An 18,405-nucleotide genomic window follows, 5' to 3' on the forward strand; every position below is an offset into this window, starting at 1 on the left:
TATTTCTCCTGTCTTATCCGGTGTCCTGTGTGAATTTAAGTATGCTTTCTCTAATTCTCTCTTTCCTTCTTTTTCTCTCTCAGAGGACCTGAGCCCTAGGACCATGCCTCAGGACTACCTGGCATGATGACTCCATGCTGTCCCCAGTCCACCTGGCTGTGCTGCTGCTCCAGTTTCAACTGGTCTGCCTGCGGCTATGGAACCCTGACCTGTTCACCGGACGTGCTACCTGTCCCAGACCTGCTGTTTTCAACTCTCTAGGGACAGCAGGAGCGGTAGAGATACTCTCAATGATCGGCTATGAAAAGCCAACTGACATTTACTCCTGAGGTGCTGACCTGTTGCACTTTCGACAACTACTGTGATTATTATTATTTGACTATGCTGGTTGTTTTTGAACATTTGAACATCTTGGCCATGTTCTGTTATAATCTCCACCCGGCACAGCCAGAAGAGGACTGGCCACCCCTCATAGCCTGGTTCCTCTCTAGGTTTCTTCCTAGGTTTTGGCCTTTCTAGGGAGTTTTTCCTAGCTACCATGCTTCTACACGTGCATTGCTTGCTGTTTGGAGTTTTAGGCTGGGTTTCTGTACAGCACTTTGAGATATCAGCTGATATCTATATAAATTGATTTGATTTGATTTGAATTCTTCCTGCTGCTGCAGATATGGTTGGGACAATGCTGTGGGAAAAGGCCCAAAAAACTATAAAGACAATGCCCTCATCAAACAACAGTGTTTCACGATGCATCATTGACATGGCAGGAGATGTTTTGAAACAATTACTGCTTCGCATACAAGCCAGTGAATTCTAGGCGTTACAGCTGGATGAGTCAACAGATGTGGCTGGCCAGGCACAGCTCCTGGTATATGTTCGTTATGTTATGCTTTATGACAGATTGTTAACAGTACGTGAACAAATAAAGTTCATATTGACCAAGTTTAACTTCTTCAAAGATGCCAAATTGTTGGAACTACCAATAAACTGGAACAGCCATCTCAGTAATAGGTGGAAAAACAACAACTACTAAAATGTAATTAGTTTTAATAATTATGTTATGTATATAATTATACATTTAAATTTAGTTAATTTAGCATACACTCTTATCATACCATAGTGCAGGGGAGTACTGCAGGTACTGCATGATTTTGTTCCAACTAATTGATCAGTTCAGTGACTACCTAAATTCAACACAGGCAGTCTTACAGGTTGGTTTAATCAAAAACATGAAGTGTCTGCAGCACTAAAGTGCCAGGGTTGCCTTCCCCAGCCATAGTCCTATCAGACTTCTGATACCAATACAGGGTGAGCCATAATTTAAAAAAATGGTATGGAAAAGTATTTTGTATTTTTGGAGAAAAAAAATGATATTATTAAAAAAAAAATACAAAATACATTGGAGATTAATTCCGCCCAGTGTAGTTAAAATTACAAAAAACTATTACTGAAGTAATACAAGTACATATTTCACATGTAACAGAACTACTGCCCATCTCTGTATACACTCATGCACAAGACACAGACAGATAATAGAAACATGAAGAACTTGTCCACTCATAAAATGTGAATGTTTATTAAATGTTGACAAGAACATTAAAACACAGTATCAAGATTCCACAAAACAATCTATATTCACGAGAGAGAAAAATGAAAGCAGAGTTGGTTCTGTGACGGGGACTAGGGAGCCTGGGGCCGAGGGAGGTTGGGTTTGGTGACTGGAGAGATGGAGGAGGTGGGATAAATGGAGGGGTTAGGGGATATGGAGAGCATGTGAGAAGGAGGGGGAATGGAAACAAGGAGGAGTGAGATGGAGGAGCGTGAGGGAACGGGGGGATTGATCAGTACTCTGCTGATGCTGATGATAATGAGTGGGAGAAAGGCATAACTCTGAATGATCCCAACTTCTGTGTATAATGCTGGAGTCAAGATAGTGCTTGAGTGTAAAGGAGAACTGCCTTCTAGAACCAACTTCGCTGGTTGTAAATGGCCTATGTGGCACCGATATGAATCAAAAACATGAATTACAGTGTCAAAATTGACAACAAAGTGTAAATAGGATAATGTTGGTCCTTAAGTCAGTCTTGTCCAAAACGAGATTTGAAAGTGAGTGCATCATGACATGTATGGATGGGTTGGGCATGGATTACATGCCCGCTTTTGCCAATGATGATGTCTAGATGGCAAGGAATGGATTACATGCAACAAACGTACGACGTGATGGCTGTGACTGGTGTGTGGTGAGTAGCTAACTAGCTAGCTATGATACTGTTATACTGTGATGTAACTAGCTGAATACATAGCCTCTCCAGATTGTGTAATGTTATGTAATGTCATAGAGGAAGATTTGCATAGTTAACATTGTACCTGATGACAAGGTTTGATAGGATGTAACTTTAGCCAGCTATCGTCTATGTTTCAACTCGAACTGGCTAGCTAAGAACCTCTCTATGCTAGCTAACATTAGCTAGCTAGGCAATTCATATAAACCCGGACAAAGATATCGATAACTAACCCAGATTTGCAAGTTAGGTAGCTTGCTACTTTTATGAGAACATGCATGTTGTTTGGGTCAATGCTTACGTTCGATAACTCAGGCCATGGCGGCATTCTGCCTTTACTATAATGGAACGGGAGTCATGATCAAGAGCAAGGGTAGCTAGCTAGTATTCTGTTGCTTCGTCTGCAACTAGTGTTAAACGTTTCTTATAAAAGTACACTACAGTTCAAACGTTTGGGGTCACTTAAAAATGTCCTTGTTTTTTAAATAAATTGACATTTTTTTTGTCCATTAATATAACATCAAATTGATCAGAAATACAGTGTAGACATTGTTAATGTTGTAAATGACTATTGTAGATGGAAACGGCTGATTTTTTATGGAATATCTACATAGGCGTACAGAGGCCCATTATCAGCAACAATCACTCCTGTGTTCCAATGGCATGTTGTGTTAGCTAATCCAAGTTTATAATTTTAAAAGGTTAATTGATCATTAGAAAACCCTTTTGCAATTATGTAAGCACAGCTGAAAACAGTTGTTTGATTAAAGAAGCAATAAAAGTGGCCTTCTTTAGACTAGTTGGGTATCTGGAGCATCAGAATTTGTGGGTTCGATTACATGCTCAAAATGGACAGAAACATTCTTGTTCTGAGAAATGAAGGCTATTCCATGTGAGAAATTGGCAAGAAACTGAAGATCTTGTACAACGCTATGTACTACTTCCTTCACAGAACAGCGCAAAGTGGCTCGAACCACAATAGAAAGAGGAGTGGGAGGCCCCGGTGGACAACTGAACAAGAGGACATTAGAGTGTCTAGTTGGAGAAACAGACACCTCACAAGTCCTCATCCTTCAGCTTGCAGGCAGAGTTTCTCTGTTTAGTGTCTGTGTTCTTTTGCCCACCTTAATCTTTTCTTTTTATTGGCCAGTCTGAGATATGGCTTTTTCTTTGCAACTCTGCCTAGAAGGCAGGCATCCCGGAGTTGCCTCTTCACTGTTGACGTTGAGACTGGTGTTTTGCGGGTACTATTTAATGAAGCTGCCAGTGGAGGACTTGTGAGGCGTCTGTTTCTCAAACTAGACACTCTAATGTACTTGTCCTCTTGCTCAGTTGTGCACCGGGGCCTCCCACTCCTCTTTCTATTCTGGTTAGAACCAGTTTGCGCTGTTCTATGAAGGGAGTAGTTCACAGCCTTGTACGAGATCTTCAGTTTCTTGGCAATTTCTTAGCCTTCATTTCTGAGAACAAGAATAGACTGACGAGTTTCAGAAGAAATTGCTTTGTTTCTGGCCATTTTGAGTCTGTAATCGAACCCATAAATGCTGATGCTCCAGATACTCAACTAGTCTAAAGAAGGCCAGTTTTATTGCTTCTGTAATCAGAACAACAGTTTTCAGCTGTGCTAACATAAATGCAAAAGGGTTTTCTAATGATCAATTAGCCTTTTAAAATGCTCAACTTGGATTAGCTAACACAACGTGTCATTGGAACACAGGAGTCATGGTTGCTGATAATGGGCCTCGTTACGCCTATTCCACGAAAAATCTGCCATTTCCAGCTGCAGTGTTCATTTACAACATTAACAATGTCTACACTGCATTTCTGATCAATTTGATATTATTTTTGTGGACAAAAAAATGTGTTTTTCTTTAAAAACAAGGACATTTTTAAGTGACCCCAAACTTTTAAACGGTAGCATATATTTTAAAAACAAATTTTCCAGTTCTAAATCAACACAGACAGTGTTACATTTAACACTGGGCCAGTGTCTCTACGGTTCCACACTATTAAGTGTTACATTACTACTGCTTAGAGCTGAGGCTGTTACACTTTGTTTTATGCAATAACACCTGAATTAGTATTTTTTACACTAGGATTGTATGTAGTTTACGCCTTAAATTGTATTTTTAACAGTAGGAAGTGTGTATACAATAGTTTCCACCAAATGGTCTCATGCAATAACACCTCAGTGTTTTTAACCATTACAACAAGTGGTCCATATAACTTGAGAAAGTCCCTCAATGTTGGGTTGAAAACATAATAATGAAATGCAAAACTATTTATAAATCTATGCACATGCTTATATAGACCTTCAGCAGGTGTACTCAAAAAGTAATTAACATAACCACAGACCACTTCAACTGGTACAACACTTTCAGTCACAGGTGGCAAAAATAACTAAAGCCACGCCCCCACTAAACCAAGTCTCCAATATCATTTCCCAATTGCCTTTTCGAGTTTTCACCCATGACCATATTTGTAAGTGACAAAGACATACATGGTTGTTGAATTCGTTATATTTTCAGGTCTGTGCACTTCACCAAGTAAATTCGTAATGTAGGTGAAATGTATTGTTAATATTATACTCTTAATAACATTACATATATCATAATGCCTTACGTTGATGGCCAATGTCTACCCTAACACAGTGGTGTTTAGAAACATCCTTGTTTACAAGTGACATTATGCTGGTGTGCGAAGTGATGGGTAATTCCATTTAGAATCCAGGCAGAGTTAGCCCAGCCAATGGTTGGAATTTTTATTCACATACAACCTGCATTCAAAATGACTGTTGGTATTAAGAACAGTGCATTAAGGAGACTACCTAAAGTCATTTAAACTTCAACAATCATTTCAGTAACGGGTGCAATAAATCTAAGTAACTTGGCTTAGTAACTTAGACTACTAAACTTAGTTACTTATTAACTTAGACTATTTTAGACCCATTTATGTTATTTATCTTTTTGTAGCAAAAGATTAATCAATCAATCAATGTACATGCAAAAACACAGATCTTAAAAACAATCTCCCCAAAATATTGAGCTGCAATAAAGCATGCTGGGAAATATCATAATGATGGGCGTGGTTTTGATGGGAACGTTTCACTCAGTAAAACTGACACAGCCACACCATCACCCTCAATGCTGGTTATTAACAACAACACCTGGGTTCTTATACACCACAGAGTGTTAATTTTACTCTTAGACTAGAAATGTTACACTGAAAAATCAACACTAGGTAACATTGGCCAATTTACTATGTGTATTTTCCTATGGCAAAAATAAAGGATGGGACTTGTCTAGCCTGAGTACCAGTCTTTTTAGCTAACTTGCTATATCTCAGCAAGCATTCAGCATTGTAATGTTGCATAGCTGGTTGCGTATGGTGCTTTCAAGACATCTGGGAACTCTTAAAAAAACACGGTAAAATCATGAGGTCAGTGATCTTCAGGTTGGAAAGTCGGAGCTCTAGAAAGATGGCCGCGTTTCCGACTTGGAATTCCGACGTGTTCCCACTTGTCTTGAACGCACTGAAGTCGGAAGTAGGATAATTTTGAGTTCGGAGTTACCAGTTGTTTTCAACACGACAATAGTAAAGGCTCAGCATCACTATCCTGAATCTATTCTGTACTTACGGTCACTCTATTAGTATAATTACTTCTAAAATAGAGAAAAGTTATTTTCCGCGCTTTACGTTATGTTGAGTGATGATATTTAATTTAATTCACAGCTTACTTACAAAACCTGGTGGATTTGTTGTTAAACAGTGACGTGGGTAACCCCCTACCATATCAGGAGCAGAAGGCTTAGGCAGTACGTGGCCAGGCAACAATCTCACATTTGATCTGGTCAGAGGCCAGAATACTAACACTTGTCTGTCCTGGAAATCACCTTACAACCATTGATAAGGTATCCGGTGCTGTGTGTATCAACTCCACCCTGTTTTTCTATAGATGGAGAACAGGAGATATGGTTTCTCATGGAGTCCCATGACTAAAATACAGGTTGATACAGATGTCTGAATTGGGAGAGACCTTGCACTCAGCAATAAAGTTATACAAGACACGTATATGACTTTTCGTCATATTTTGTTATTATTGAATTGAGTGGTGGGGGAACATCTCAGAGAATTGTCTTGCAATGCCTTTGGAAAGTATTCAGATCGCTTGACTTTTTCACATTTTTGTTATATTACAGCCTTATTCTAAAACTGATAAAATAGTTATTTGTTCCTAATCAATCTAGACACAATACCCCATAATGACAAAACAAAAACAGTTTTTTGGAAATGCTTGAAAATTTATAAAAAATGAAAAATGGAAATGACACATTTGCATAAGTATTCAGACCCTTTACTCAGTACTTTGTTGAAGGACCTTTGGCAGCGATTAGAGCATTGCGTCTTCTTGGATATGACGCTATAAGCTTGGCACATCTGTATTTGGGGAGTTTCTCCCATTCTTTTCTGCAGATCCTGTCAAGCTTTGTCAGGTTGGATGGGGAGTATCGCTGCACAGCTATTTTCAGGTCTCTCCAGAAATTTTTGTCCAGGCTCTTGCTGAGCTACTCAAGGACATTCAGAGACTTGTCCTGAAGCCACTCCTGTGTTGTCTTGGCTGTGTGCTTAGGGTCATTATCCTGTTGGAATGTGAACCTTTGCCCAGTCTGAGGTCCTGAGCACTCTGGAGCAGGTTTTCATCGAGGATCTCTCTGTAATTTGCTCTGTTCATCTTTGCCTCAATCCTGACTAGTCTCCCAGTCCCTGCCACTGAAAAACATCCCCACAGCATGATGTTGCCACCACCATGCTTGACCGTAGGGATGGTGCCAGGTTTCCTCCAAACGTGGCACTTGGCATTGAGGCCAAAGAGTTCAATTTTGGTTTCATCAGACCAGAGAATCTTGTTGCTCATGGTCTAAGAATCTTTAGGTGCCTTTTGGCAAACCCCAAGCGGGCTGTCATGTGCCTTTTAGTGAGGAGTGGCTACCGTCTGGCCACTCCACCATAAAGGGCTGATTGGTGGAGTGCTGCAGAAACGGCTGTCCTTCTGGAAGGTTCTCATATCGCCACAGAGGAACTCTAGAGCTCTGTCAGAGTGACCATTGGGTTCTTGTTCACCTCCCGGACCAAGGCCCTTCTCCCTCGATTGCTCAGTTTGGCCAGGCGGCCAGCTCCAGGAAGAGTCTTGGTGGTTCCAAACTTCTTCAATTTAAGAATGATGGAGGCCACTGTGTTCTTGGGGACCTTCAATGCTGCAGAATTGTTTTGGTACCCTTCCCCAAATATGTGCCTCGACACAATCCTGTCTTGTAGCTCTACGGACAACTCCTTCTACCTCATGGCTTGGTTTTTGCACTGACATGCATTGTCAACTGTGTGACCTTATATAGACAGGTGTGTTTCTTTCCAAATCATGTCCAATCAATTGCATTTTCCACAGGTAGTCTCCAATCAAGTTGTAGAAACATCTCAAAGATGATTTTTGGAAGCAGGATGCACCTGAGCTCAATTTCGAGTCTCAAAGCAAAGGGTCTGAATACTGTTTTTTATTTTTAATACATTTGCAAAAGTTTCAAAAATGTCTAAAATCTATTTTAGAACACGGCTGTAAGGTGACAAAATGAGGAAACAGTCAAGGGGTCTGAAAACTTTCCCGAAGGCACTGTATATGAGACACCATACGAAAGGATGTTGACTAACATGTACTATCAGACAAAATGGTGATAGGTACAGTATCTGGTGTAGGCTGTAAATGACAATAGAAGATGAAAAACAAGTATAATACTTGCACATTGTTATATTAGCAGAACACTACTTCTACAGTGTTGGGTTGTAGTCTGAAATATGCTTAGTCATGTTACCATACTAGAACTCATTGCTTACTTTACATGAATAATTCATATATATGTTGGGGTCAATGGAGGGTGGATAGAACCTAGGTGTATGGAATGTTACTGAGTGAGACAAGGGGAATTGCATGACGTTTACATTCTGTCAAACATGTTACTGTCAAATCTCATGGCTCCTATGGAGGGAGGCAAAGGACATCAGTCTGGTTTCAGTCACTAATAAGGTAGGACAGTCATAGATTAGGGAGGAGTAAGGAATTCTGCCAGTGGTCAGGTCAGATGAAGTCCTATCCCACACACATACAGTATAGTATTGGCTGACTCGATGTACAAGAAGTTGATTCGGCCTAGTAGGAGGGTATAAATATATGTGCTTGTGTAATCCTGTCTTTGTCTTCGCAGCTGTGTGACCCAGTGGGTGAATACACTTGGTTTGAGCTTTTTCTAGTCATCTGTGATTTGTTTGACTTTGTTTGTTCAGAACCTTAACAACAGTATTATGTGAATGATTGTTCATTCTACATGGAACTGTTACGCTTGAAAGTGATCAAACACACTTTGTTTGGAATATCTACGTAAATTCAGCAATTGCACTCTTCTTATATTACTCTGTGGGCTACCCATGGTATGAGGAAAGTGCCATCTTCCTGCGTTTCACATCTGCCTGTATTTATTGATCTCTGCCTGGTGAACCCATGCACCTGTCCATAACCTGTAATACATTATATAGATGGAAGGGACTACATCACACACTGGAGACTTGAAGACAGTATCTCACCCAGAGAGCTGTAAATGTCAGGGTGTGGTTAGACAGCCAAGTCCTTAGATTAGACAATTTAAATATAATAGAATGCCATTCTATTTCTGGGGCAGCTGAAGTTGCATCTGTAGCTGTTCTATCTGTGGTTGTACTCTACACACAACTTATTTTATTTTGCTCGGTAAAGTGTAGGCATACCGTCTTTATAAGCATATCAATATGATAGCCTATTTGCAGTAGAACATGTTTTGTCTTTGTAACACAAGCACAGGCATCGATTTTTTGTTGATAAATGTAACTACACTCAAGCAGGCCTTGTTTGGGCAATGTCCACATGTAGCCTACACCTGTAGGGATATTAGTTCTGGCATTTGTCCCCTAGGAAAGATCTAAAAGCGGGAGTAAACAGAGACGGGATGAGACCAAACTAGCATCTTATAGAATATTGTGTTGACAACTTAGTTGACTGAAGACAAGGGCATTCAACTCGCAGTTGTTGATATCGTGTCCATGGGAACATGCCTTTACGTGACGAGATAAAACTTCCAGTTGCAAGCTACTTTCGTAGCAAGGTGTTGTAGAACGAGTATGTCATGAAACACATTCCAGACACCGGTACTTCTTGCTATTTTGGCAAAACTGTGATTTGACAGAGAAACATCAGCTGGCTTGCCCAGATACTAATATATACATATTATTAATACTATTGGATATAAAACACTCTGAAGTTTCTAAAACTGTTTGAATGATGTCTGTGAGTATAACAGAACTCATATGGCAGGCAAAAACCTGAGAAAAAATCCAAACAGGAAGTGAGAATTCTGAGACTGGTCATTGTTAAACTCATCTCCTATTCAATTCTCTGTAATATATGGATCTGTTTGCACTTCCTACGGCTTCCACTAGATGTCAACAGTCTGTAGAACGCTAAATGAAGCCTATACTGTGATGTGGGACCGGATGGGAGGTGTTTGAGTCAGCGGTCTGGCAGATTGCCAGTTCTTGGTCATGCGCATTCCTCATGATATCGCCATGCGTTCCATTACTTATAGAGACTGAAAAGAATTCTCCGGTTGGAACCTTATTGGATATAAATGATAACAACATCCTGAAGATTGATTCTCTACTAAGTTTGACCAGTTTATTCGACTTGTAATATAACTTTTTGAAGTTTTCGTCCGACGTTTGCCTGCATCTGCGCGAGCATTTTGGACACGTGTACTACACATGCTAGCAAAAGTAGCTAATTGGACAGAAGTAACGGACATTATCGAACAAAACAACGATTTATTGTGGAACTAGGATTCCTGGCAGTGCATTCTGATGAACATAATCAAAGGTAAGGGAATATATATGATGTAATTTCGTTTTTCTGTTGACTCCAACATGGCAGAGAAATGTTGTTAAATCTGAGCGCCGTCTCAGATTATTGCATGGTGTGCTTTTTACGTAAAGTTTTTTTTTTAAATCTGACACAGCGGTTGCATTAAGAACAAGTGTATCTTTAATTCTGTGTAAAACATGTATCTTTCATCAAAGTTTATGATGAGTATTTTTATTATTTGACGTGGCTCTCTGCAATTACTCCGGATACTTTGGAGGCATTTCTGAACATGGCACCAATGTAATTTGAGATTTGTGGATATAAATATGCACATTATCGAACAAAACATAAATGTATTGTGTAACATGATGTCCTATGAGTGTCATCTGATGAAGATCATCAAAGGTTATTGATTAATTTTATCTCTGTCTCTGCTTTTTGTGACTACTATCTTTTGCTGGGAAAATGGCTGTGTTTTTCTGTGGCTATGTATTGAGCTAAAATAATTGTTTGGTGCGCTTTCCCCGTAAATCCCTTTTGAAATCAGATGTTGGCTGGATTCACAACATGTGTATCTTTAATTTGGTGTCTTTCATGTGTGATTTCATGAAAGATAGATTTTTATAGTAATAGATTTGAATTTGGCGGCCTACATTTTTTCTGTATTTTGGCCAAGTGGGACGCTACCGTCCCACCTATCCCAGAGAAGCTAGCTATCTAGCTGCTGTCAGATTGGTTAAACACAAGGTCAGCGCACATTTAACCTACACATAAAACTGAATTAGTAGATCATCTTGAGATAGTGAGTCACTTCTCGCCATAGCAAAGCTATCTTAGCTTACCTCACTATCACTAAGTTACTAACTGCTGCCCTTGTTTGTTTGTTGAAATCGCTAACACTTTACTCGTATAACTTTATCAGAAGCATGTGATCAATGACGTCCGAAGCTTCGATTCATCGAACAACCACCTGATGGTTTGGTGCTGTTTTCAGTAGAAGACAAAAGGGTTCCCCTCTACACTCGCTACAGTGTGTGGGACGTCAGCTATAATAATGTGGCTGCTGTAAATTATTTTGACCAACAGGTGCCACTAGTGTACACTATGTTAATCAAAACCTTGAGTAATGACACAATTGCCTGGAAAGCATCAATGCTTCAGTGATCTTTGTCCACCTCCTTACTAAAAGACACTCCCAAGAAACACCCACATTAAACCACACACCAAAGACAACTCTTGTTTGTGCTTCAGTAATGGGAACTGCATTCCTTAATGAGCACCGGAAGAAACACATGCGGAATCAGTGAATGCAGTTCACCTTTAAGCAGAGAGGAGGGAGGTGGCTGGTGCTTGTAACAGCAGACAGGAAATTAGGTGGAATGGTGGGTTTGGAAAAAAAGACTGTAGGGTGTACAATACATTGATAGAACATATAATGTGCAGTATTTGATGCTCAAGTGAAGATTGTACATGGGAGAGTGGAGTTGAGGGTTAAAATGAGCAGTGCAGTTCAACACATGACCTGAAGGGGGTGAGCCACTCTATGGAATTGGTTATCACATTAATTAATCGTTGATTTATTAATATCACTCTGTTATCAACACAAATAGTAGGGAGGCAAGTTATACATAAGCATCACATTAACTTTGATGAATTCCTCCCCCTTCCTCTCTCTCTCTCTCTCTCTCTCTCTCTCTCTCTCTCTCTCTCTCTCTCTCTCTCTCACTGAAGCGCACAAGCTCACACATACAGAGTCTGCGTATAGATAGGCAGACCAATTCTGATATTTTTTCACTAATTGGTCCTTTGGCCAATTGGATCAGCTCTGAAAAAACGCTGATGTGAAAAGATCTCATGTGATCGGTTAAAAGACCATTTAGTGGAAAGAAAATATGCAAATGTAGCTGCAGGTCTAAACGCAGTCAGACACCCAGAAAGAGGAATCCATGTAATCCAAGTCAGCCAGTCTCATCACGACATCAGTCTGACTCATTCCAGTACCTCATTAAACTTCAGCTTTACAAGTTTCACCATTTCAATTCGCCACCAACCACATTTGAAATCATAAAGTACGTCTAAATCACTATTAATTCTAACCCGACACAAGTGTTAAACATCGAAATCTCCCATGTAATTCTGTTTCCATGGTAACACGATTAATGTTGATAACGCGTGGTTGCTGTGCGTACAGTTGGTTCTTTGATGTTTAGCTGCAGCGCTGGGTAGCGGTAGAAGAGGCAGACTGTAGATGTGGTCGGAGTCCTGACACAGTGTTACCCCCACAGGACTCCAGGAGAGCTGAGCTGACATTACAGTGAGCATTACTGACTCTGACTGAGTCTGAGCAGGTTTTTTGTGGATGGTTGGCTGCATAGAGCCGAGGCTCTGCCGATACTGCAGTCAATAGACTGCCCTGTAGCGGAAGAAGGATCCAAGCACCAGCCCATCCAAAACACACAGCCCATCCAGTGTCTGAGGAGCAATGCTGGCTGTAATACCTGTTTGTCCATTGGCAGCCAGGGCAGATCAAACATGTCCCCCAGAGCTGGTGCATCCCATAGAACCAGTATGTCCGGTAGAGCCAAAATGTCTGAATAGATCAAAGGTGTCCCAAAACACAATGTCGAACAGAGAAAGCAGAGCCACCAGATGTGCCATTGTTATCACTTCAGTAAAGATTAATTTGTGCTGTTGATCAAAGTGGATATGTCCTCATGGGCTTTACTAGGCCCCTCCTCTTCTCACTTGCTCCTCCCCAAAAAGTACAGCTGGCCACCCTTCCCCTGGTGCCCAGTCCGGTAAATGAGGAGAAGTACCGGCTCTAGATTTGTTTTTTTTTTCTTCTTTTGACTTGTGTAAAGATGTGTAAAGTCTGTGTGCTTGAGTTCTCTTTTGTCTTTTGGCATAGCATGAAAACAACTGGACATGCTCTAAAAGTCATACACACTGTACAATAAATCTACACACATCTTTAAAGCTTTCAGTACATCTAAGAAAATCCATAACAAAACCAAAAAATGAAGAGAAAAAAAACTGTTGATACACCAAATTTAAAAAAATATTCAGAATTGCACAATTTCATCCCCACCAATTAGCAAAACTTCTCTTCATGTGTTTTTTTTCTTTTTTATAATACTGTACAGACAAACATATTTTTTGTTGTCGTCATTCACGACACGTTTTTGAGCTATTAAGAAAGAAATTCCAGGTTGAGGGATCGGTCGATAGCAGCAAACTGTATTTTACATCAACAGTTTCTCTGCTAGAGCCAGAAGAAAAGAGCCTGCGTCTACCTAGCAGAAAACCTAGACATTCAGCTAGACATGGGTGGATTACAGAAGAAAAAACATTACAGGAGACGGGGAGAAGGGGAGAAAGGGGAGACGGAGAAACAGAGAGGGGAGAGGGGGGATGGACATTTTCTTACATGAGATATGGATGAAACAGAACATAAAGGAGGAGAGACATAATGTGTGTATGTAGCTGCGTGTGTATGTGTTACATCAATGAGTTAGACAGGTTCTACCGGTTACAGCTGATTGCGAAAACACAGGCGTAGAGTTGAAATGCTCAGGGGAGTAGGGGACTATTTAATGTTGTGACCGTGGGGGTAAAGGCTAAAACATGCTTTACTTTCCTAAAGGAAGAGATGAAAAACAGATTTTACTCTCTTGTCATGTCACTCCTGTCTCTGGAAGGTGGCTGGACCTCTTTCTTTCTTTCTTCTGTTGGCCCCAAGGGTCCCCTTGCAACTTCCCCACACTCTCTTCCCTCGCTTTTTCATACTGCTGCCTGCTCTATTCACTTACTACCAATGGGAACGTGATAACTCTTATCACATTTATAACGCTATGTATCTGTCTGGGAGCTCGAATAGCCTAACCATAACCCTAACCCTAACCTTAACCCAAAAACCTAACCTTAACACTTAACCTAACTCTAGCTCCTAACCCAAAAACTAACCCTAGCTCCTAACCTTTAACGTAATTCTAACCCTAACACTAATTCCAACCTTAACCCTAAACCCCGTATAAATAGCACTTGCCCTTGTAGAGACTAACAAAATGTCCCCAGTTGGTCAAATATGTTCCGTTTACTATTCTTGTGGGGACTTCTGGTCCCCACAAGAATAGTTAAACACGTCCACACACACACTGAGGAGTTAACGTCTGGGGCTCTGTCGTAGCGGTAACTTGGCTGGTGATCAGCTGGCAAGCTGATCAGACAAAGTGCCCAATATGCTCCCTAATGGCCTCAGTCAGATTAATGATATCTGCTCCCTCTCATTTACCCTTCTCCCTCGCCCCTCCATTTGATCTCCATCCATCGCCCCCTCTCGCTCTGTCGATCGCTCCCTCAGCCCTCTATTTGATCTCCTCCTTCTTTTTTCTCACACTGTCTATCTTATTCCCCTTTTCATTTAGTAATTCCCTTCTCACCCCTCTGTTTGATACGTCTAGCTCTCTCTCCTTCTATTTCAACCGTTCCCTCTACACCATTCCCAGAGTATATCTTTAATAAAGGGATGCTTAAGCAGTACCGTGGGTGGTGAGATACTGTGGGTTGTGCCATTTTAGCATGTCTCCTGACTGGAAGGCCAATACAGCCAGGTCCCTTTGGGTGACAGACTGAGTTTTGCTGTGTCATGGTAATACTGTAGCTTCAGGGGACAGAGGCTTTGGTATGTGTGTGTGTGTGCGTGCGTGCTTGCGCGGGCGCGTGCGTGTGTGTTCTAACTGTAATGTCACATCTCCTGTTCTGACTCAGCCACTTGTTCAAAGGTCACACGGTAACGCCACACTTCGCTGACTGGAAACAACGCAGGGAAGGACTGTGGGAATAGTACTACTGGCTACAGGGCGCAACTATCACAGGAGAGAGGTCAAGGTCAAGGCTCAGATAGAAAAGACAGATAATTGATTGATGACCAGATATAAATAACGCAAGGAGATGGAGCGAGAAAGAGAGATGTAAGTAAGACAGTGGAGGCTGATGAGGGGAGAACGGCTCATAATAATGGCTGGAATGGCGCAAATGGAATGGCATCAAACACGTGGTTTTTGAGACCATTCCACTGACTCCGTTCCAGTCCTCACCACAGGCCTGTTCTCCCCAATTAAGATGACACCAAACTCCTGCGAAGTAAGAGTGAGTCAGATTCATTTTGTGTTGCGGCGTGGTCGTTGTCAGGAAGGAAACACTCAAAAATCGTTGGCAAGAAATCTCCTAATGTTAGTGATAAAGGATAATGGGGGTGGGGGGGCACGAAAAACCTCAGCACAACACTAGTACGCAGCGAGCGACGAGGGATTAGCAGAGGGCACAGCAAGTGGGGCGGGGCAGGGGAAAGGGATGAGGGTTCCACAGAAAAAAGTAGACAATAGTAGTATATCAATCAAAGGTGTCCTTTTAGTCAGTCAGCAAACAATAGCTGAACAAGAACTACAGCCTATAGCTGTCTTTTTGAGTGTGGGGTTTTATATTTATTCTTATGAGCACCTTCTTCCTTGAAATTCCTTTCCTCTCTTTTTCTTCTTTTATTCCCTCATTTTCTCTCATTTGCTCTCGTCGCGAGAGGGCCGTATCTTCATCTCGGAGAACTTGAGGGAGTACTGCCAGCCGGTCCAGGTGGACCACTCGATGCCGTCGGCATAGGAGGTGTGCTGCCCGCGGAGGTACTGTCCGTTCAGGTTAGACGTGTGGCAGTTACGGTACCACCAGGCACCGTGGTAGAAGGAGGCACAGTTGTTCTCCGAGTGGTCGTTGTCCTTGTCTTTGGTGGTGAACTTCATTCCGTTGTGCTTTAGCAGAGCATCGCCTGTGTGGGGGTGGGGGGGGGGGATTGGATGGGTGGAGAACACATTCATGTTGCATTCATGTACAAACATATTTACACAAACATGCACGCACATACACGAATGCACGCACGCACAAGCACACACACCCACCCACACAGTCAAATGAAATGGACAAGGGTGTACAGAGGAGAAATAGGGGATAGATTGGAAGACAAGAAAGGAGAAATAGATAATTAAGAGAGGTTGAGCGATAGAAGAGGCTTTAGAGAGAAATACAGTTGATTCCAAATCTTCAGTGCTTTGATTTGTCTTTCCTGGCTAAACCAATGTCTTTCACCAGAGCCCTCTTACATCCGACAGCACCAGAGCACCACTGCATTCCTAATTAATTTCCAAATAACTAAGGAACAATCAATCATTTCCATAAATGACGTGAGATCAGAGAGAGGCCTCCTCTCCCTCTCTAAAGATCAGTCCTCATTACACAAACCACAGGGTTACAACACTTTGTAGTTCATTTATCAAAGGGCTCTATACTGACCTTTTTATCCTTCTGCTTCTACTATCGCCTCCCTAACGATCCGATCAGCGCACAACTGTCACATCGTGCGCACATACGCACGCACACACACACACGCACGCACGCACGCACGCACGCACGCACGCACGCACGCACGCACGCACGCACACACACACACACACACACACACACACACACACACACACACACACACACACACACACTTAAAAAGGAGCTTTGAAGCCTCTAAAAAGTATCTAAAAATACTTTGCGAGCATTTACAGAAATAGAACTGAAGAGAGGCACACGGGACACTGCTAGCTATAGACTACGGCTTTGAGCTGAATGTCACACTTGGGTGGTTGGCTATGGAACGCCATTTGGGTCTTTGCGTGTCAAATAAGATACAGGTTAAATAATGCTATTTGACACGTAAAATAAGCGGGTTGACCAATCAAGACCTGAATATGACATCAGATATTAATGTAACACGTTCATATTATTTTATCTGTAGTTATTACACATTGATTACACCATTACTTGTATTTAATGTCACAGCATTCACCGATACGTATGCTATGATGCTGGCAAAGTTTTTTCTCGCGCATCTTCAGCTGCTTCACTTGAACGCAGACAAACTTCCCCAAGCTCTAGGACAGTGCAGGTCATAAGAAAAAGCTAGCTAGCTGATGGATGCAAACAATGTTCTTCCCCAAAAACATAGCGAAACAACATCATCTGTTTCAGTAGCTATAGTTAGCTAACTAACTATCTAGCTAGGTGTCATAATCTAAAATACCCCACATTTATAAGACTGTTATTTGATTAATGATGGTCGGACCCACATATGTGGAGCTAGACACAATAAGGGTTAGCCACAGTAGTTGAATTTGCCGTTCACCTTCAAAATAAAAGTCTCTAATTGAAAGTGATGCAAATGAATGCAAATAGTGACAATAGAATAGATCATGCTAAACGAGGTTGGAATGTTGTTATATAAATTCAACAAAAGACGCTTAGTTAATTTTACAAAAATCTGTTGAAATCACTCTATGGATGCATTAGACTTTAGAATTGCATTGGGGCATACTTATTTCACTTGGGTACTGAGCAGACGGATATCTCATTTCATTGATCCCAAGTCCTTAGGTAAGGTATTTTTCTTAAAACTGTATTGTTGGTTAAGGCCTTGTAAGTAAGCATTTCACTGTACGGTCTACTATACCTGTTGTATTCAGTGCAAGTGACAAATACAATTTGATTTGAAGGCTGTACAGTGTAATATGAATGTCAATACGCACAATAGGCTGATTGGGGAGGGGATTTCCCACAGTCACGGTCCTGCAATAAGAGCTACAATGCTAATATTTGTGTAATCTCTTCCCAGTTGTGTTCTGTGGCTCTAACAGAGTAGACTGATACCCCAATGCTCCACATTCCAACACTCCAACCTTGTTTACCATTATCTAGTCTAAATATGGCATGATTGCACCAATTGTAAACCATTAGCGTCACTTTCAAAGAGGCAGTTTTATTTTGAGGGCGAACCGCAAATTCCACTCTTGTGGCTAGTCCATATTGCTTCAGAACACATAACCTGGTCCGTCAAACCTCACTAGCCAGATGAAGCTAGCTGGCTGCTTATAATGTTAGCTTTGGGCAACAAGGTTAAGTAGCTGCCCAGCAAGTTATTTTCATGAACTGCAGTTCGATTTCAATAGGAGAACAACAAGTGGCTACCCAGCTAATACTTACTCACCTAAATCGTTGCTAAGAATTTCTACTGGTCGTGGTTTTCAGGCTGGTTGCATTAGTGCTAGCTAGGATGGTACCAAGCTAAAGTTTCTAATAACATCTGTATCAAAGATATTT

General features: G+C 41.3%; 1 protein-coding gene across 2 annotated transcripts in view; it reads right to left on the reverse strand.

Annotated features, from left to right (window-relative positions):
- Positions 1-1,543: 1,543 nt before the first annotated feature.
- The window catches only part of LOC129863327 (fibrinogen C domain-containing protein 1-like), a 256,911-nt gene continuing 240,049 nt past the window's right edge, over positions 1,544-18,405 (reverse strand). For both annotated transcript variants that reach the window (XM_055935219.1, XM_055935218.1), the window contains one exon: positions 1,544-16,033. In XM_055935219.1, the coding sequence (XP_055791194.1) occupies positions 15,771-16,033 (263 nt within the window). In that variant the 3' untranslated portion in view covers positions 1,544-15,770. The remainder of the gene's footprint in view (positions 16,034-18,405) is intronic.

Source organism: Salvelinus fontinalis, chromosome 10, assembly GCF_029448725.1.
Source record: "Salvelinus fontinalis isolate EN_2023a chromosome 10, ASM2944872v1, whole genome shotgun sequence".
Classification (NCBI taxonomy): domain Eukaryota; kingdom Metazoa; phylum Chordata; class Actinopteri; order Salmoniformes; family Salmonidae; genus Salvelinus; species Salvelinus fontinalis.